The sequence below is a fragment of the Salmo salar genome, chromosome 14, assembly GCF_965601325.2.
Source record: "Salmo salar chromosome 14, fSalSal1, whole genome shotgun sequence".
Classification (NCBI taxonomy): Eukaryota; Metazoa; Chordata; class Actinopteri; order Salmoniformes; family Salmonidae; genus Salmo; species Salmo salar.
The window spans coordinates 71,737,514-71,759,429 of record NC_138304.1 but is presented as its reverse complement, the minus strand read 5'-3'; the positions used below and the strand labels follow the sequence as shown (position 1 = coordinate 71,759,429).

The 21,916-nt window shown below is 44.2% G+C and overlaps 2 protein-coding genes across 2 annotated transcripts; one reads left to right on the top strand and one right to left on the bottom strand.

The window, feature by feature from the left end:
• Positions 1–903: 903 nt before the first annotated feature.
• Positions 904–12,952, top strand: LOC106569963 (death domain-associated protein 6-like). Its single transcript, XM_014141753.3, has 11 exons — positions 904–981; positions 1,867–2,120; positions 2,546–2,932; positions 3,097–3,228; positions 3,424–3,540; positions 3,747–3,978; positions 8,773–8,942; positions 10,463–10,622; positions 10,760–11,318; positions 11,444–11,576; positions 11,790–12,952. The coding sequence occupies exons 1-11, from the start codon at positions 945–947 to the stop codon at positions 11,847–11,849; spliced, it is 2,241 nt and encodes a 746-aa protein (XP_013997228.3). The 5' UTR covers positions 904–944; the 3' UTR covers positions 11,850–12,952.
• Positions 12,953–14,179: 1,227 nt separating this feature from the next.
• LOC106569964 (zinc finger and BTB domain-containing protein 22-like) lies at positions 14,180–20,841 on the bottom strand. Its single transcript, XM_014141754.3, has 4 exons — positions 20,647–20,841; positions 19,650–19,879; positions 18,274–19,179; positions 14,180–18,113 (listed from the first exon to the last, which is right to left on the bottom strand). Exons 2-4 carry the CDS (start codon positions 19,872–19,874, stop codon positions 17,160–17,162), a joined length of 2,085 nt encoding a protein of 694 aa, XP_013997229.1. The 5' UTR covers positions 19,875–19,879; positions 20,647–20,841; the 3' UTR covers positions 14,180–17,159.
• Between the last annotated feature and the right edge of the window lie 1,075 nt (positions 20,842–21,916).

The following is a 21,916-nucleotide window of genomic DNA, read 5'->3' as shown; positions in this document are numbered from 1 at the left end:
GTCTAATGTCCATTGCTCGTGTTTATTGGCCCAAGCAAGTCTCTTCTTCTTATTGGTGTCCTTTAGAAGTGGTTTCGTTGCAGCAATTCGACCATGAAGGCATGATTCACATAGTCTCCTCTGAATAGTTGATGTTGAGATGTGCCTGTTACTTGAACTCTGTGAAGCATTTATTTGAGCTGAAATTTCTGAGGCTGGTAACTCTAATGAACTTATCCTCTGCAGCAGAGGTAACTCTGGGTCTTCCATTCCTGTGGCGGTCCTCACGAGAGCCAGTTTCATCATAGCGCTTGTTGGTTTTTGTGACTGCACTTTAAGAAACTTTCAAAGTTCTTGAAATGTTCTGTATTGACTGACCTTCATGTCTTAAAGTGATGATGGACTGTAGTTTCTCTTTGCTTATTTGAGCTGTTCTTGCCATAATATGGACTTGGTCTTTTACCAAACAGGGCTATCTTCTACCCCCCATACCTTGTCACAGCACAACTGAATGGCACAAAAGCATTAAGGAAAGAAATTCCCCAAATTCACTTTTATGAAGGCACACCTGTTAATTGAAATGCATTCCAGGTTTTCCTTTTTTGGTTACTGTATGATTCCATATGTGTTATTTCATAATCTTGATGTCTTCACTATTATTCTACAATGTAGAAAATAGTAAAATAAAGAAAAACCCTTGAATTAGTAGGTGTTCTAAAACGTTTGACCGGTAGTATATATATAAATATATAGGTATATATACATATTGATAGCATTAACATAAAACATTATAATAACATATGTATGTGTTATAATGTTTTATGTTAATGCTATCAATATGTATCTTGTCAGTCTCAGAAACACAAAAAGCTGACCGGCAAATGTAGACAATTTGGACAAAACACAAGTGAATAGCCAATGATCGACGACGTTACTGAATGACAACCAACCAATGGTAGGTATGAATGTTCTCGAGCTGGGAGAAATTTCGGTGTCGAGCGCGTAAGTTGACCATCATTTTTTTTGTCCATAGCTAACTGTCTAACCACTGTCTGAAAACAGTAGCTGTATTATATACATCTGAATTTCATACATAAAGATAGTCAAAGTATTTGTTTACATGTTGCCTTTGTCACACCCCTACCATTTTACCCAGAGATGTTGGCGCTTTCCTGACCAGCCAGCTAAAGTTAGCTTGTTGCTAACTGACGTTAGCACGCTAGCTAGCTAGTCAACAGCACACACAACAATGGTTTTTGGAGTGTTGCTGCAGTTGAGGTTGACAGTAAACAATCTAGTAAATGTGGTATTTTCCTGATAGGTTTCAATTAGCGCCTTCTCGTTTAATCACATAATACTTCTCCACTTTAGCTAGTTAACGTTACGCGCTAAGTAATTAAGTTAGCTAGCAAGAGTTACTTACGTTTAGCTAGCTAACGTTAGCTAGTTAACGTTACTGACTGTCTGAACTGGTGGTACGTGTCCAGTCTATTTTCGTTGTAGATAACGTAAGCGTACAAACAATGTTTGTTATATTTGTTGTGATTCGTGCTTGTGAAAAAAGGACAGGGGTGGAGATTACATTGGATAATGTGTAGCAAGCCCTGGCCTAGCCAGAGCAATCCATAGGGTGTTTGTGACTGCGCCTGATCCTGTGTCATTCTCATATTGTAGAAATGGTTGACCATAAATATAACAAAACGTTGAAGGCCGTAGGCCTTGCATTAGATAGACTCACTAAACCAACACCTTGTTATTTGAACTATAGTAGGAGTCACTAAACAGAGCAGGATATAGGACTAGGCTTCAGATGGCATTACAGTGGTATGTTACTTTTGAACTTGCCCAAGGCACCATTTTGACGCCATTGTTTTTGCCTTTCCTCAGCAAAGAATAGTCCCTATCTGATGGCGGTTGCCTCAGCAGCAATGATGCACAGTATTGTAATCCTTGATGATGATGAAGAGGAGGAGAGGCCTCAGCCTTCTTCCTCCACCACCTCCTCTAAACTCTCAGGCATTCAGCGTACTCCCCCCAAAATCCAGCAGCCCGCTCCTACTCACATCACCCAATCTCCTTTCGCCACTGTGAAGAAAGAGAGCCACGTTCTTCAAGCAGAGAACCAGAAGCTCTTTACTGAGGTAAGAGGGTACATGGATGGATGGATGGATGGATGGATGGTGGGGATGTTTGGTAAGGTCACACTACATGAGTTGCGCTGCAACACTGGCAAGCAACATTGCTGCTGTGGCTTTGAGTCTTTGCTGGCTATTAGTCCATCACAATGTTGTCAGATCACTGAAATGATAACGTGATTGTGCATGATACTTTCGAATTTCAGTGTTTTTCGCATCCCATAGTGTGTGCAAGCTTCTTTTCCAGCCCAGCACTAACACAACTGATTTATAACTAATCCATTAACCTTAAGCCCTTGTATTGAGCTGGAACAGTTCCCCCTGGGGCCCCCCGCTCTGGCCCCACCACCCTGTCCCATCAAGTGCAAAGATTGAAGAACACTCCTCTAAACCTCTCTCCCTCGTTCACTCCCCTGCCTCGCTTTGTTCAGTTTGTAGAGTACTGCTCGGCCCAAACGCAGGACTGCCCCGAGGTCATGACCTTCCTGCACGCAAAGCACTCCAAGGCCTCACCGGACTTTCTGTCCTCGGTGGAGTTCCGCAACACGCTGGGCCGCTGCCTGACACGCGCCCAGGCCAGCCGCACCAAGACCTTTGTCTACATCAACGAGCTGTGCACCGTCCTCAAACAGCACTCGGACAAGAGGAGGCAGAGTGTTGTGAAGGTGGAGCCTTCCGCTGGGGAGAAGAAGGAGGAGATGGAAGAGGAGGCACCGACGGAGGAGCTACCGTCTACCTCGGGGCAGCAGGAAGCGAAGGAGGAGGAGGCGGTGGAGGACGAGAAGGAGAAGAAGACGAGGAAAGCTTCCCGGAGACAGGTCAGCAGTACCATAGATGGACAGTGTTCATGAGTTCTCTATAGCTTTATCCCCATTCCTTTTCTTTTGAAAGTGTGCACTTGGTCACCCTCAAGGGTTTAAAAGCATTGTATTGGTTTAGATGAAATATACCAGGCATATCTCCATCACTCTCGATCTCTCAGATTGCGTACCTGGAGAACCTGCTGAAGATGTACAATGATGAAATCCGGCGGCTGCAGGAGAAGGAGCTGAGCGTCAACGAGCTGGAGGAGGAGGACTCCAGCTATATCCAGGAGCACAAGCTAAAACGAAAGGTCAGATCACCAGCTAAAACGAAAGGTCAGATCACCAAGGCCAATTGCTCAGTTGGTTGGAGTGTGGTGTTTGTAAAACCAGAGGTTTGTTTGATTCCTGCATGAGCCACATAGTAAATACATGTGTGGCTTTGATAGAAGTATCTGCGAAACAACTTAGTTTTTTGAGCCTCTGAAAATCTCTCTCTCGTATAGATGATGAAGATCTATGATAAGCTCTGTGAGCTGAAGGGGTGCAGCAGTCTGACAGGCAGAGTGATCGAGCAGAGGATCCAATACAAAGGGACACGCTACCCTGAGGTCAACAGAAAGGTAACCAACACGTGACATAATCAACCGACTCATTGTTTATTGACAACCCAATGCTTTTTGACCACTGCTCATTTTGTTAAATAGACTACGGGTGAAAATGAGCTTTATAACTAACCAAAGTATGAGAGAAATCAAGGAAATAAGTATAACTAGGAAATAAATGCATGAAAACATGACAATATACTCTGACCCCTCCCCACCTCCAGATTGAGCGTTTCATCAATAGTCCCGAGGCCCAGCTGAATCCCCCCGACTACACGGACATCCTGCAGCATGTCCGTCGGGCCAACGAGCGCCACGGCCTCAACCTCAGCAGAAAGCAGCTGACCCAGATCTCCCAGGACGCCTTCCGCGAGACTGGAAACCGACTGCAGGAGAGACGCCACCTCGACATGGTCTACAACTTCGGCTCGCACCTCACAGACCTCTACAAACCCAGTAAGAGAATGTAGTATACACACATCTCTACATTCCTGGTTGGAGGTGTGTGTGTGTGTGTGTGTGTGTGTGTTAGTCTGTCTTTCTGTGTCTGTGTCTAAGAATAAAGAGAATTACACACTAGGGCTGGGAATTGCTAGGGACCTCACGATACGATGTCAAATCAAATCAAAGTTTATTTGTCACGTGCGCCGAATACAACAGGTGTAGACCTTACAGTGAAATGCATACTTACATGCTCTAACCAATATTGCAAAAAAGGTATTAGGTGAACAATGGGTAAGTAAAGAAATAAAACAACAGTAAAAAGACAGTGAAAAATAACAGTAGCGAGGCTATAAAAGTAGCGAGGCTACATACAGACACCGGTTAGTCAGGCTGATTGAGGTAGTATGTACATGTAGATATGGTTAAAGTGACTATGCATATATGATGAACAGAGAGTAGCAGTAGTGTAAAAGAGGGGGTGGTGGGTGGCGGGACACAATGCAGATAGCCCGGTTAGCCAATGTGCGGGAGCACTGGTTGGTCGGGCCAATTGAGTTAGTATGTACATGAATGTATAGTTAAAGTGACTGTGCATATATTTTTATTTCACATGGAGTAAAACAACATACAATCAATGTTACAGTAGACAAAAATAAGACTATGTACAATGTGAGCAAATGATGTGAGATAAGGGAGGTAAAGGCAAAAAAGGCCATGGTGGCAAAGTAAATAAAGTATAGCAAGTAAAACACTGGAATGGTAGATTTATCATTTGAAGAAAGTTCAAAGTTCAAATATAAATAATATGGTGCAAAGGAGCAAAATAATAAATAAATACAGTAGGGAAGAGGTAGTGGTTTGGGCTAAATTATAGATGGGCTATGTACAGGTGCAGTGATCTGGGAGCTGCTCTGATAGCTGGTGCTTAAAGCTAGTGAGGGAGATAAGTGTTTCCAGTTTCAGAGATTTTTTTTTTTTTATATGATAAACCGAGAATAGCAGCAGCATAAAAGAGGGATTTGGGGGGGGGGGGGGGGCACACAATGCAAATAGTCCGGGTAGCCATTTAACGACCTGTTCTGGAGTCTTATGGCTTGGGGGTAAAAACTGTTGAGAAGCCTTTTTGTCCTAGACTTGGCACTCCGGTACCGTTTGCCATGCGGTAGTTGAGAGAACAGTCTATGACTGGGGTGGCTGGGGTCTTTGACAATTTTTAGGGCCTTCCTCTGACACCGCCTGGTGTAGAGGTCCTGGATGGCAGGCAGCTTAGCCCCAGTGATGTACTCGGTCGTACGCACTACCCTCTGTAGTGCCTTGTGGTCAGAGGCCGAGCAATTGCCGTACCAGGCAGTGATGCAACCAGTCAGGATGCTCTCGATGTTGCAGCTGTAGAACCTTTTGAGGATCTGAGGACTCATGCCAAATCTTTTTAGTTTCCTGAGGGGGAATAGGCTTTGCCGTGCCCTCTTCACAACCGTCTTGGTGTGTTTGGACCATTCTAGTTTGTTGGTGATGTGGACACCAAGGAACTTGAAGCTCTCAACCTGCTCCACTACAGCCCTGTCGATGAGAATGGCGGCGTGCTCGGTCCTCCTTTTCCTGTAGTCCACAATCATCTCCTTAGTCTTGGTTATGTTGAGGGATAGGTTGTTATTCTGGCACCACCCGGCCCGGTCTCTGACCTCCTCCCTATAAGCTGTCTCGTCGTTGTAGGTGATCAGGCCTACCGCTCTTGTCGTCTGCAAACTTAATGATGGTGTTGGACTCGTGCCTGGCCATGCAGTCGTGGGTGAACAGGGAGTACAGGAGGGGACTGAGCACGCACCCCTGGGGGGGCTCCAGTGTTGAGGATCAGCGTGGCAGATGTGTTGCTACCTACCTTCACCACCTGGGGGCGGCCCGTCAGGAAGTCCAGGATCCAGTTGCAGAGGGAGGTGTTTAGTCCCAGGATCCTTAGCTTAGTGATGAGCTTTGAGGGTACTATGGTGTTGAACGCTGAGCTGTAGTCAATGAATAGCATTCTCACATAAGTGTTCCTTTTGTCCAGGTGGGAAAGGGCAGTGTGAAGTGCAATAGAGATTGCATCATCTGTGGATCTGTTTGGGCGGTATGCAAATTGGAGTGGGTCTAGGGTTTCTGGGATAATGGTGTTGATGTGAGCCATTACCAGCCTTTCAAAGCACTTCATGGCTACGGACGTGAGTGCTACGGGTCTGTAGTCATTTAGGCAGGGTGCCTTTGTGTTCTTGGGCACAGGAGCTATGGTGGTCTGCCTGAAACATGTTGGTATTACAGACTCAATTAGGGACATGTTGAAAATGTCAGTGAAGACACCTGCCAGTTGGTCAGCACATGCCTGGAGCACATGTCCTGGTAATTTGTCTGGCCCTGCAGCCTTGTGTATGTTGACCTGTTTAAAGGTCTTACTCTTGTCGGCTACAGAGAGCGTGATCGCACAGTCGTCCGGAACAGCTGATGCTCTCATGCATGCCTCAGTGCAGCTTGCCTCGAAGCGAGTATAGAAGTGATTTAGCTCGTCTGGTAGGCTCGTGTCACTGGGCAGCTCGCGGCTGTGCTTCCCTTTGTAGTCTGTAATAGTTTGCAAGCCCTGCCACATAAGACGAGCGTTGGAGCCGGTGTTGTATGATTCAATCTTAGCCCTGCATTAACGCTTTGCCTGTTTGATGGTTCATCGCAGGGCATAGCAGGATTTCTGGTAAGCTTCCAGGTTAGAGTCCCGCACCTTGAAAGCGGCAGCTCTACCCTTTAGCTCAGTGTGAATGTTGCCTGTAATCCATGGCTTCTGGTTGGGGTATGTACGTACAGTCACTGTGGGGACGACGTCCTCGATGCACTTATTGATAAAGCCAGTGACTGATGTGGTGTACTCCTCAATGCCATCGGAAGAATCCTGGAACATGTTCCAGTCTATGATGGCAAAACAGTCCTGTAGTTTAGCATCTGCTTCATCTGACCACTTTTTTTATAGACTGAGTCACTGGTGCTTCCTGCTTTAATTTTTGCTTGTAAGCAGGAATCAGGAGGATAGAGTTGTGGTCAGATTTACCAAATGGAGGGAGAGCTTTGTACGCGTCTCTGTGTGTGGAGTACAGGTGATCTAGAATTTTTTTTTTTCCCCCTCTGGTTGCACATTTAACATGTTGATATAAATTTGGTAGAACTGATTTAAGTTTCCCTGCATTAAAGTCTCCGGCCACTAGGAGCGCCGCCACTGTGTGTGGTTACCTGTTTGCTTATTTCCTTATACAGCTGACTGGGTGCGGTCTTAGTGCCGGCATCTGTCTGTGGTGGTAAATAAACAGCCACGAAAAGTATAGCTGAGAACTCTCTAGGCAAGTAGTGTGGCCTGCAATTTATCACAATATACTCTACTTCAGGCGAGCAAAATCTAGAGACTTCCTCAGATTTCGTGCACCAGCTGTTGTTTACAAATATGCACAGACCGCCCCCCCCCCTCGTCTTACCGGAGTGTGCTGTTCTATCCTGCCGGTGCAGCGTGTATCCCGCTAGCTGAATATCCATGTCGTCATTCACCCACGATTTTGTGAAACATAGGATATTACAGTTTTTGATGTCCCGTTGTTAGGATATTCGTGATCGTACCTCGTCTAATTTATTGTCCAATGATGGCACGTTAGCGAGTAATATTGACGGTAACGGCAGCTTTCCCACTCGCCTCCTGCGGGTCCTCACGAGGCATCCTGCTCTATGTCCTCTGTACCTGCGTCTCCTCCTCTTGCAAATAACGGGGATGTTGGCCCTGTCGGTTGTTTGGAGAATGTCCTGTGCTTCCTTCTTGTTGTAGAAAAAATCTTTGTCTAATCAGAGGTGAGTGATCGCTGTCCTGATATCCAGCAGCTCTTTTTTGCTGTAAGATACGGTGGCAGAAACATTATGTACAAAATAAGTTACAAATAACGCAACAAAAAACACATAGTAGCACAATTGGTTGGGCGCTCGTAAAACTGCTGCCATTTCTTCCGGCGCCATTTTCATGATACAATATCACGATACTTAGGTGTCGATACAATATGTATTGCGATTCTCACGATTCTATATGTATTGCAATTAGATACTGTGATTTTATTACAATCCGATTTTCCAAACATATTGTTCACCATCTGTCTGCTGCAGAGGGACAAGAGAGAGCCACGAGAAAGTTATGATCAGTCATGGAAATAAGTGCTGAAAACCAATTGGCTCCCTATTTAGATGGAGAACAAGCTATGAAGGAAAAATACTGGAGTTTTGGTGCAGGTACAGCCAACTCGTGCAAAAATAATATTGTGGTATTGTCAAAACGATACGATATAATGTAGAAAATATATATAATACGTTGCTGTTTTTAAAAAAATGTTTAATTGCTGTAACACACTTGACAGTATGCACCAGTACGTTGTCTCTACCTCCTTGCCCTTTGTGCTGTTGACTGTGTCCAATAATGTTTCTACCATGTTTTGTGCTGCTACCGTGCTGTGTTGTCATGTGTTGCTGCCTTGCTATGGTGTTGTGATGTGTGTTTTGTCCTATATTTATTTGAATAAAAACAGATATTTCTTAAGATCCCAGGGCCCTGTCCCTGCAGGAGGCCTTTTGCCTTTTGGTAGGCCACCATTGTAAATAAGAATTTATTCTTAACTGACTTGCCTAGTTAAATAAAGGTTAAAAAAAAATAAAAAAAATGCATATCAGGTCGAATGTAGGAAAACTATTTAGGAAGATTGACTACAAAGTCACTAACTCCTACCCTTTTTGTCCCTCTTTCATTTTGCCCACTCTTACCAGCTACTGACCCTGCACTGTTGGACCCCACGTTGGCCCGTAAGCTGCGCTCTAACCGGGAGGTGGCTCTCTCCAGCCTGGAGCAGGTCATCTCCAAATACGCCCTGAAGCAGGACGACACGGAGGAGGAGGAGAGGAGTAAACGGATAGAGAGAGACAGGCAGAAGAAAGAGGTAAGAGACCTAGAAGGAGAAAAGTGGTGGCAATTCTGTAATTGTCACCTGTTATCAGCCAAAGCTTCTCCACATCTGCTTTAAAAATTATTTTCCCAACAATTGTTTACAGACACATAAGTGAAATAATCTATCACAATTCGTGGGTCAGAAGTTTACATACACTAAGTTGACTGTGCCTTTAAACGGCTTGGAAAATTCCATAAAATTATGTCATGGCCGTCGAAGCTTCTGATAGGCTAATTGTCATAATTTGAGTCAATTGGAGGTGTACCTGTGGATGTATTTCAAGGCCTACCTTCAAACTCAGTGCCTCTTTGCTTGACATCATGGGAAAATCTAAAGAAATAAGCCAAGACAGCCAAGAATTTCCGAACGCCTGAAGGTACCACGTTCATCTGTACAAACAATAGTACGCAAGTATAAACACCATGGGACCATGCAGCCATCATACCGCTCAGGAAGGAGACACATTCTGTCTCCTAGAGATGAATGTACTTTGGTGCGAAAAGTGCAAATCAATCCCAGAACAACAGCAAAGGACCTTGTGAAGATGCAGTAGGAAACCGGTACAAAAGTATCTATATCCACAGTAAAACAAGTCCTATATCTACATAACCTGAAAGGCTGCTCGGCAAGGAAGAAGCCACTGCTCCAAAAACCGCCATAAAAAAGCCAGACTACGGTTTGCAACTGCAAATGGGGACAAAGATCGTACTTTTTGGAGAAATGTCTTCTGGTCTGATGAAACAAAAATAGAATTGTTTGGCCATAATAACCATCATTATGTTTGGAGGAAAAAGGGGGAGGCTTGCAAGCCGAAGAACACCATCCCAACCGTGAAGCACGGGGGTGGCAGCATCATGTTGTGGTGGTGCTTTGCTGCAGGAGGGACTGGTGCACTTCATAAAATAGATCATGAGGAACGAAGATTATGTGGATATATTGAAGCAACATCTCAAGACATCAGTCAGGAAGTTAAAGCTTGGTCGCAAATGGGTCTTCCAAATGGACAATGACCCCAAGCATACTTCTAAAGTTGTGGCAAAATGGCTTATGGACAACAAAGTCAAGGTATTGGAGTGGCCATCACAAAGCCCTGACCTCAATGCTATAGAAAATTTGTGGGCAGAACTGAAAAAGTGTGTGCGAGCAAGGAGGCCTACAAACCTGACTCAGTTACACCAGCTCTGTCAGGAGGAATGTGCCAAAATTCACCCTACTTATGCTACCAAATACTAATTGAGTGTATGTAAACTTCTGACCCACTGGGAATGTGATGAAAGAAATAAAAGCTGAAATAAATCATTCCTCTCTACTATTATTCTGACATTTCACATTTTTAAAATAAAGTGGTGATCCTAACTGACCTAAGACAGGGAATTTTTACTAGTATTAAATGTCAGGAATTGTGAAAAACTGAGTTTAAATGTATTTGGCTAAGGTGTATGTAAACCTCCGACTTCAACTGTATATAAATGACTTATGTCACCACTCACTGTCTGTCTGTTCTGTGTCAGTCATTGGCGCAGGAGGCCACCACAGCCAATGACAATCCCTTGACGAAGGGAGAGGATGAGGGTGAGGAACAAGCTGAGGAAGAGGATGATGAAGACGATGAATCGTCTGATCCAGACATCGAGGAAGAGATCCAGGCCAGCAAAGCACAAGCAGGGCCAGGTGATGATGATAATTTGCATTTACATAGCACCTTTCTCAAATTGTGTTTTAACACGGTTTGGCCTGGGTTTTGGCGACAACATGGATAGATAAAATAAAAATCTAGTTTCAACAAATTTGAGTTTTATTTTTTTCAGAGGAGGAGGAGGACAACGAGGTAGAGGCAGCAAACGAGAGTGAAACCGAGGTGGATGGGGGGAGTGACGGAGACCAGGACGGAGGGGAGAAAGAAGAGAACGCTGAGGACACAGACTCTGTGATGAGAGGAATCAGCCTCGTCTCTCGGGGTGATACCCCGCGGATCTCCTCCTTAGTCGACCAATCCCCCACAGACAGCCCCAGCCAATCAGAGGCGATGGAGGCCGACAAGGAGAACGAATCATCCGATACCAACTTCATAAAGGAAGACGTTGTTTCCTCCAATCACATTTCGGCTGTGTCTGTAAGCACTAGTGTGGAAACTAAGGACTCCTCAGCCTCCCCCATGGCGGCGAATCAGGTCTCTTTGCCTCCGTCACCGGTGCTGATTTCGACCAATGAGGACTCCTGCACGGTCATCACTGAGACAAGGTCAGCAAATTGCAGCCCCAGGCCACCCAGTCCCAAAGACACCTCCAGAGGCAGGAAGAGGAGGAGGAAAGAAGAGGTGGAATCCAGGAAGTTTCACAACGGGGATCTAAGGCACCACAATGGGAGGTGAGTCTAGCACCCACATTTAATTATCTTTAAATAAATAAATAAAGTCCATGGAAGATACCTATCAGTCTTCAACTGTAGGGACTTGATTAATGAATTGTCTCTCTCTCTCTCTCCATCTGCAGTGAGAGTGACCTCCCTCTGGACATGGGAGTGGTGACCAGTAGCCTCCTGCGGGCAGACTCCACCAGGGCAGACACTCCCACCCAGGAGATGGTCACCAGCTCCCAGTCCACCCCGCCACCGAAGAAAAACAAGGTGAGAGTAAATGATATTACTACACATTGTTCCCCACGTATGCTCAGCACATCATACACTTGCACTGAAACACATCTCGCCCCTCAAAAAACCCCAAACATCTGTCACCTCTGTGTGTCATGCACATGCTCCGGAGCCATGACATGTCACTAAAAACCTTTGTTTGTACAGTATGCAAACCTCTTACCAACGTCTATTTTGTGTCATTTTCAGGTCAACGTGGCCACCCAGTGTGACCCGGACGAAGTGATCGTCCTATCGGACTCGGAATAACCTCTGCCCCCACCGTACTGGGTGTTCACGCTTCCCATTACTAGTCTGAAACCAGGTCTGTTTATGCTGCACAAACAGATCTGAGACCAGGCTATCCCACTTGACTTCCAAACTAGTGCCTGCTAATGTGAACTCTTCAAAATGTACGCATTTTCAGACGGGAGAGGGCAAACCTTTCACTACAGATTTAAACTGGCGACGGACGTGGTAGTTTACCGCCAATGTTTACATTCATATTTATATGCCAATTCTTTTCCCCCAGTGTCTGGATTGAGCAGGGAGGGAGCAGCATCACGTCAGGTTATTTTTGTATTTTAGCTGTAAAAATGAGTTCAATTAGATATTATTTGACCAGTTTTTATTTGTATTTTTTTTGTTGTCTATTATTTTAGATGGGTGAATGAATGGGTGTCTGTGTTAGTATGCTAGAATGCTGGCAATAGAAGATGAATGAGTTGAACACAGGAGTACTGTAACTTAGATTTATACAAGGCCAATACAGGATCTATACATCAACTTTGTCAGTGCGATCATGGATCATTTGTTGTGCGTTTGGTGTTGCTGTGTCCACAGTGCAACCTAATGGCCTGAACGCCGCTATTTCACCCAAGTAATATGCAATCGCATCTTGTTGTCAGTCTGGCCGTCAATTTAATTGTGTTCAAGATGCCAAACGAATACAATTAAGCAGATGCATTGACCTAAACGACCAGGTACAGCTTTGCATTAACGTGAACTGTAGAGCGGTGTCCTACTTAATGCAGACATAACCCCCACGTTGACTTCACAGAAATAGGTGTGTTCAGGGTGATGGGCATTGTTGGAGGTGTAGTCCATCTCAGCATGTAGTAAGGTGGTGTTTGGGTTGGTTTGCGTCAAAGGAACGTTCAGAACCCCTCTTGCTTGAGACTGCAAACAGTGGTAATGATTAATCAAACTCAATATTTTTCTAATCTCCCTAAGACGCTTTGGTTGGATTCCCTTGTTTTTACCAATTCAATAAGATTACGGTGGAAGACTGCTTAATTATTATCCAATTTTCCTTTGAGTACACTGAGAAGCAAAGGGCACATTTCCTTTTAAATAAACTTTGATAACTTAAAGCGGTTTGTGATAAACCTCGTCCTCTGAGCGCTCCCCGGGTGCTTTGTGGGTAAAGGCATAAGGTAAAGTAAAACATGAATTGTACATTTGGAAAACAAGAATAGTGACATGCTAAAACAGATCACAGAAATGAACTTTGAAGACAATTTTTGATTGAACCTTTATTTAACTAGGCAAGTCAATTAAGAACAAATTCTTATTTACAGTGACAGCCTACCAAGAACCAAAAGGCCTCCTGTGAGGACGAGGATAAAAAATGTAGGACACATCACAACAAAAGTGACACCACATAAAGAGAGGCCTAAGACAACACATGGTAACAACACATGGCAGAATCACAAACATTGTTAGGCACAGACGACAGCACGAAGGACAAAAAGGTAGAGAACACATCACGGGAAGCAGCCACAAGTGTCAGTAAGTGTCCATGATTTGAATGTAGCGATGGAGATAACTGTCCAGTTTGAGTGTTTGTTGCAGCTCGTTCCAGTCGCTAGCTGCAGCAAACTGAAAAGAGCAACCCAGGGATGTGTATGCTTTGAGGATCTTTAACAGAATGTCACTGTTGGAATAAGCATCACACAGCGGGGTCTTGGGCTGGGTATACAGAGATGGCCAGTTTACAGAGGAGTATAAAGTGCAGTGATGTGTCATATAAGGAGCATTGGTGGCAAATCTGATGGCCAAATGGTAAAGAACATTACGTCTCTGTAATCTAGCATGAGTAGGATGGTCATCTGAATCAGGGTTAGTTTGTCAGCTGGTGTGAAAGTGATTTATTATAGAGTAAACAAAGTCTAGATTTAGCAGCTTTTGGTATTCTATTAGGATCCCCATTAGCTGTTGCAAAAGCAGCAGCTACTCTTGCTGGGGTCCACATGAAACATGACAATACAGAACATTAATAGACAAGAACAGCTTGGATATGTGCTGAGAGAAGGACAGTGTACCGTCTAGCCATACTACCAAGTTCTTGTCAACCTTTAAACCCTCAGAGGTAGTAATCACACCGGTGGGGAGAGGAGCATTCTTACCAAACCACATGACCTTTTGTTTTGGAGGTGTTTAGAACAAGGTTAAGGGCAGCGAAAGCTTTGTTGTAGAGCGTTCAACACAAAATCTGAGCGGCCAGCTGAGTATAAGACTGTATCAAGACAACTGAAGGGTTTTAAGAGAAGTTGTGAGACATGTTTTTTCCTGAAATAGATCACACATGAACACAAGCACAGCTTGCTAAATTACACCAGTTTTATTTTGCCTTTTGATACAGGTTAGTAAAGATAACATTGATGTACTTGGCCTACGGTAACAATGTCTGACAGACAACTCCGGCTCTATAAGCATGTGCAACAACAATCGTGTGTTCAATATCAAATAAAATGAAACCCAAAATATGCACTATTCAGAAGATACAAAGAACAGTATCGTTGTTTCAGACCTAGTGTGCAGTAGCTACAAGCTTTCTACATTTTTCCTCACAATTTTCTCTTGATGAAAAAAAGGTATTTGTCCTGCCATAAAGATGACAACTGAATACCGGCTGCTAAGCCTCATACAATGGTACCAACTTTGAGATTTGATGAAAAGGTGCTACAGTACATGAAGTTGAATTCATTATGTGGTTTAAATGCTATGAAATGCAGCCAGGCAAGTTACTGAACAGTCAATGGAATTCCCTTTCAATCCCACACAAATAGCAGCCAACTTAAGTATTAAGAGGGAGTCTAGACTTCTTTCTTTTGAGCCTGTGACTCACACCTGTCAATACAAAACTCGCTATTGACCAGAAGCACTTTATATAGTGAAGTCTGAAATTAGACAACCTTGATAAAGATCAGTAAAAATGACAAATAATTCAAACACTGAGCTAGCTATAAAAGGGAAGTTATTATTTTATACTAATACAATTGCTCAGAGAAATTGCTTTTTTTACCTGTTTTTCAATACTTCACCTTGTGAGGATAAAGGCACTGAGCCGTTATCAAAACAAAGCTATGAGTTGGAGAACACATTGGGAGGGATCTTAGACCATTCCTCCATACAGGATCCTTCGTCTGCATTTATGGACTGCCGTCTTCAATTCAAACCACAGGTTTTCAATGGATTTCAAGTCTGGAGACAGAGGGCCGCTGCAAAAAAAAATATTTTGTGTCCAATTAACCATGACTTTGTGGATTTTGATGTGTGCTTGGGGTTATTGTCTTGCTGGAAGATCCACTTGTGGACAAGTTTCATATTCCTGACAGAGGCAACCAGTGGTGGAAAAAGTCCCCAATAGTCATACTTTAGTCAAATTAAAAATACGTTCATAGAAAATGACTAAAGTGAAAGTCACCCAGTAAAATACTACTTGAGTAAAAGTATTTTGTTTTAAATATTAAGTATCAAAAGTAAATGTAATTGCAAAAATATAAAGTATAAATAATTTTAAATTCCTTATATTAAGCAAACCTGACAGCACCATTTTATTTTTTTAAATGTAAGAATAGCCAGGAACACACTCCGACATCATTTACAAATGAAGCATTTGTGTTTAGTGAGTCCGCCAGATTGAGGCAGTAGGGATGACCAGGAATGTTGTGTGTGAATTTCACCATTTCTCTGTCCTGCTAAGCATTCCAAATGTAATGAGTACTTTTGGGTGTCGGGGAAAATTTATGGAGTAAAAAGTACATTCTTTTCTTTAGGAATGTAGTGAAGTAAAAGTTGTCATATTAATAGTAAAGTACAGATATTCACAAAAAAATACTCAAGTATTTTACACCACTGGAGGTTACCAGGTTTTTGGCATACATTTCCTGGTTCTGGGTAAAGGTCATGATGCCGCGTTTACCTTAGTCTATCTCCGGACTTGACATAAGCACAGACAAAGGATCTGGATGGATTTTATACGGAGGAATGGTCCAAGATCCCTCGTAACGTGTTCTCCAACTCATAAAACATTTTAGAGAAAGGTTCAGTGCTGTTATCCTCGCAAGGTAAGGTATTGAAAACAGTGTTGTCGATAATTTTGAGCCTACCTTTTGAGAATAAAAAATATTACTTGTTAAAACAAAATCTTTCTCTGAGCAATTGTATTAGTATAAAATCATTTCCCAATAATTTTTTGGGGGATACAATATAGCTCAGTATTTCAATTATTTTATACAGTCATTTTTTGCTCATCAAGTTCTAACCTTACGCCCATATGCTATAGTAAGGCAGTCAAATGACAAATTAGTAATAGTTCTATATTCCCTATTTGATAAATCTATCAAACATAAATATATTTTATATACACTTAGTTTAAGCTCACTTCAAATGCAATTTCATCCATCAAACTGCTGCAAACACGAGCTACATCTTTCATACATTTTACCAATCCTGACTTAACAGATAAGTATAGACGAAAGACAACGTCTTCCTCTTAGATCCAGACTAGTTTTTTCTCCTGCATAAAAATATATCCAGAGCCTTCATAGAAGGTAAAACCTCGGTTAAAACATACAGAACCATGGTGGATACTGCTTTGTTTAGCCACTCCACTGTTAATAGTAGTCAATGTCTCTCAAGGCATGCATTGGAATTTGGCAGTTTGAGTGAGGAAAGATCTGTAAGAAACCTAATCTCCAGACTAATGCTTTGTCAATTTGTAAGTCGCTCTGGATAAGAGCGTCTGCTAAATGACTTAAATGTAAATGTCTACCATCAATACTTATGAGGATTACTTGTAAAACGCACTATACACTGTATAGTATAGCACCTATCATAATGGTAACAGATTAATAACTGATAATAGGATTATATTTACAGTAATACTGTACTGTAACACTGCAATTGGATAGTGGACACATCACCAGTGTGAAACAAGATGGCAGTACTGCAAGTGTCTTCTTCTGACACTTTTACTTGAAATGCACATTCTCTGGCAGAAAAGGCGTATAATATTATAGTACACATCACTTACAACAGCAACTTTCCTCTCGAACTCTAGTTAACATTTTGCCAAAGCTGTCATTGGTGAGTCATTGTCTCTTGATTTTTGGTTTTCTTGACATGGAATGTGCCACAAAACAGTCATACAGAGAATACACTTGACATTTAAGAGTATACTGAACTGTACAATGGTCCCGAGCCATTTGCCAAAGGGGGGCACTTTCCAATGGTCATTGGAATGCCTCTCCAAAGCCTCTCGTCTTAAAACACTCGTGTTGTTCACCCATTTGGTTAAGTGACACTATCATTAGCACCAACCTCACCCACTTCCTCCTCACACCCACCTCGGCTGACCCCCAGACCAAACACAGATGAACCTTGACCCTGCATCACGCTCTGAGAGTTGACCCCTAAGAGCACTCCAGAACTGGCCATGGTCAGGCAAGAGACAGCATTACTGCTGCTACCTGTACTGGAATGATGTGGGGACAAGACAGAGATCCCACTCCTGCCACCAACGACACCGTGACCGGCCTCGCTGGTCGAGAGAGGGAGATGCTGTGGGGAGATGCCATCAGTGCGGTCGGACCCTCCCCCATCCTCGCTCCTGCCAGCCGCCCCGCTCCGTCCCTCGCAGTGGGAGCGGTGCCGCATGAAGCTGTCGCGCCACATGAACTTCTTGCCGCAGCCGTGGCAGTCGTAGGGCTTGAGCCCCGTGTGGGTCTTCATGTGCTCCGTCAGGTGGTGCTTCATCTTGAACTTCTTGGCGCAAACCGGGCAGTTGAAAGGCCGCAGGTCCAGGTGCATGTTGATGTGACGGTCACGCATGCTCTTGTGGGTGAAGGTCTTTCCACAGTGGCACATGAACACCTTCCCTGAACTCCCGCCACCACCCCCGTCCAGTCCATCTAAGCCACCGCCCAAATCCCCCTGTGCTGACAAATGGACTGCTCCATGCTCCAGGTTTGGCCCTTTAAATGGTGCCCCGGCCATACCACCTCCCATTCCTATGGGTTGAGAGGAATCTAGAGAGGATTGTCTGTACATGAGGATCTGGTTGCCTTGCATGTCTATGGGAAAGAGCTGAGCTCTAGCAGCAGCAGCAGACTGGACTTGGCCTAGTAGGGCTGAGACGGTTCTGCCACCACTCTGACCAGCGCTGTCATGAAGGTGCTGTGGGGGAGTCTGGTCCATCAAACCACTGTCAAACTTGAGGTAGTCTTCAGAAGACTGGCAGTAATCCATCTATGAGAAAAAGTGATTCAGTTTGGTAACGATCCAAACATACAGAAACTGACACTCATTCCAAATGCATCTACCAAATACAGTTGTCCTCCTGATAAGTTAGAATGGTAATCAGTCACGTTCACTTACAAACATATTTAGCATCAAGGGTTTGACTAACCTGTGTCTCCATCTCATGGTCCGCTTTGCTGCTCAACTCTCCAGACAGAGTCCTAATGTTGGATATGTTGAACGTCCTCTCCCTCTCCCTCAGCATCTCCAACTCTCTCTCCTCTTCCTCATCTGGTCCTTCCTCACCCGACACCACGATCAGGTCATCGTCCTGGGGCCTCTCTGTTTTTACCACCACCCACTGCTTCCGGGGCATGATGCTGGGCTGGCTGTATGTGGGCCGCTTCTGGAGAGGGGAGGCATCCCCATCTTGGTAGGATGACACCCCGAAGCTATCGCTGACTCCAACCTCTTGGTCTGAGACAGAGGCCGTTGGCTTCCTCCTGCTGCTCCCTCGTTTCCTATGGTACAGGAGCTCTTCTTCCTCATCTTCATCCTCTTCTTCAATGAGGAAAGCCTCCTCGCCCCCAGAAGGGGTGCAGTAGTTGGGGGTGGAGTTCACGCCTCCCTCCCCTGCAGCTCCAGCGGCCGCCGCTCCCCCTCCGAAGTTGGTGTCTCTGGGGCTAAAGTAGTTGGTGCTGCTGGGAGACTGGCTCTCACTCAGGGACGGGCGGCTGGGAGGGTGAGGGGCCGGCTGGGTGTTGCTTCCCCCAGCTTGGGCACTCCCAGCCCCGATGGAGCTTTCACTGCTACTGCATCCAGGGTTCCCCTGCGCTCCCCCAATGACGCCCTGGGCTGCACTCCCACTCCCCGTCAACCGCCCCTCTTTGAGGAGCTCTGTGCACTTGTCCACGATGTGCCACATCTGCAGCACGCTGCCCACGGTGAGGTAGTTGACGATGTCTTCGCGGAGCATGCGCAGCTGGCCCGTGTAGGCGCAGCTCAGGACGCTCTCGAACGCCAGCGGGTCCATGACGGCAGGGATGGAGACGGTGGACATGTTCTTCAAGAGCACCTGGGGGGAGGAGGGGGTTGATGAGACAGTTAATGATGGTTGGCGACATCCAATGCACAGGATCAAAGTTATTGACGTAAACTCTCACGTTAGTGTAGCAAGTTGCAATCGGCCTTGGATGAAAACCATCTAGATGAGACACAATCAGTGGCTGTTAGAGTTAAACTATACTGAACAAAAATATGCAATATGCAACAATTTTACAGATTTTACTGAGTTACAGTTCATATAAGGAAATCAGTCAATTGAAATACATTAATTAGGCCCTAATCTATTGATTTCACATGACTGGGCAGGGGCGCAGCCATGGGTGGGCCTATACCCTCCCAGGCCCACCCATGGCTCCCCTCCCAGCCAATCAGAGTTTTGGCACCCCTCCTCAGCTCATGAAACATGGGACCAGCACTTTACATGTTGCATTTATATTTTTGTTCAGCAACGCACCAGCAAACAGAACAACAGACACACACCTGGTCGTGAAAGTAGGGTGAGGATGCAGCTAGCACACAGCGGTGGGCCTTGAACACCTGCCCCTGGACCTGGATGGAGAGGTCACAGAGCTGGCCCTCCTCGCGCTGCCTGTTCAGGCTGTCCAGTACAGACGCCTGGGAGCTGGGGAAGCACACCTGTACCACCGAGCCAGAGGAGGCACCTGAGCTGCTGCTACAGCCCTGCCCCATGGTCAGAGAATGCATCTAGGCTTTTGAAGAGATGGAAAATGTAGATTGTGAAGGAATAATTAATTACATGATGTGGTGGATGAAAGGTGTATATCCTTTCATTTGCTTACAAGTAGTTAACAGTTTTCCTGAGATTAACCCTTTATTAGTGCTTATTACTGCCTACAAAACAAAAGTCAACCACATTCCCAAAACAGTCATATGAAATTGCCCTAAGTGGTCAATCAACCAATCAAGACCCCTTTAATGTTAGCTTTAAAAATCACTACTGATGCTTTCTTATAATGCAGTGACTCAAATGTATCTGAATGACAGACACCACCTTGCATGAGACTCAAAAACATTTACGAACACTGTGGGAAAAAAAACAATATTGTTGATAAATAATGCAACAGCAACTGGCAGTAGACAATTAAAACGTGATGAGTAGTTGTCTTTATTTTGCCACATGCATAGCAAAATAGCATATTGTAATGCAATTAGTTAACGTTAGGTAGCTTAGCACAGGCTTGCAGTCAATCAATCCTGCTAACCAGCCAGCATTTGTAGCCAAATATAGCTAATAACAAAGCAAGCTGGTTTGTCAGCAGTCTGCGCCGGTGGACATCCGTTGAAAAGGCAGTGTTGTGAGTTTCTCTCATGACAAATCATAGCTAGGTAGCTTCAAGCTCTCAATCATGAGAGCATAATTTAACTACAACAAAAAAAACTGCTTTTAAATGTCTCTCTAGCTAGCTAACGTTAGCCTGCTAAAATGTATCTAGCTAGCAAGCTAAACACCACTTACCGTTTTAGAATGTGCACCTTTGAAACAATTACGTAAAGCCAGACTCTCTCTATCCTGACAAGCTATCTTCTCTCCGTTGTTTACATATACATTTCCAATGATATGATTTGTTTCCCATCATATTTGGCAGACAACCCGTCATTCATCGCCTTTGACGAAATGTCAGACATACTGACCAGCCGACTAAAGCCAAGCTATGACAAATACGACCTCTTGTGGCATTTGGTGAAATTGGTAAAATGTTTATTAAACCAGAGAGGTGTATATACATTTACATTACATTTAAGTCATTTAGCAGACGCTCTTATCCAGAGCGACTTACAAATTGGTGCATTCACCTTATGATATCCAGTGGAACAACCACTTTACAATAGTGCATCTAAATCTTTTAAGGGGGGGTTAGAAGGATTACTTTATCCTATCCCAGGTATTCCTTAAAGAGGTGGGGTTTCAGGTGTCTCCGGAAGGTGGTGATTGACTCCGCTGTCCTGGCGTCGTGAGGGCGCTTGTTCCACCATTGGAACATATATATTGACGAGATGCTCATGTCTCCACCATAGATGGGAGGGAAGGCAGGCGACAAGTTTAGGACTGCATTTTAAGCCCATAGAAACGTATTGGCGAGAGTGAGCTCTCTCGCTTCGACTTTTCCACTCTGATTAAATTGTATCATAGGGCGGCGCACAATTGGCCCAGCGTCGTCAGGGTTTGGCCGGAGTAGGCCGTCATTGTAAAATAAGAATTTGGGATCGGCGTTCTGGCTGGCGGGACGCTTAAACTAACATAGACTAATCACATTAGCCTGAGGTTGAAAGTAACAAGAACATTTCCCAGGGCTTAGACATATTTGGTATGGGCAGAAAATGTTCATTATTGTTAATCTAACTGCACTGTCCAATTTACAGTAGCTATTACAGTGATAAAATACCATGCTATTGTTTGAGGAGAGTGCACAGTTATGAATTTGAAAATGTATCAATAAACCAATTAGGCACATTTGGGCAGACTTGATACAACATTTTGAACAGAAATGCAGTGGTTCTTTGGATCAGTCTAAAACTTTGCATACAATAGATGGCAGCAGTGTACAAAATCTAAATTGTGCCTAAACTCCTATGTGATTTAAATGGCCTTTCTCTTGCATTTCAAAGATAGAACAAAAAAAGGCATGTTTTTTTCTTTGTATTATATTTTACCAGATCTATTGTGTTATATTCTCCTACATTCATTTCACATTTCCACAAACTTCAAAGTGTTTCCTATCAAATTA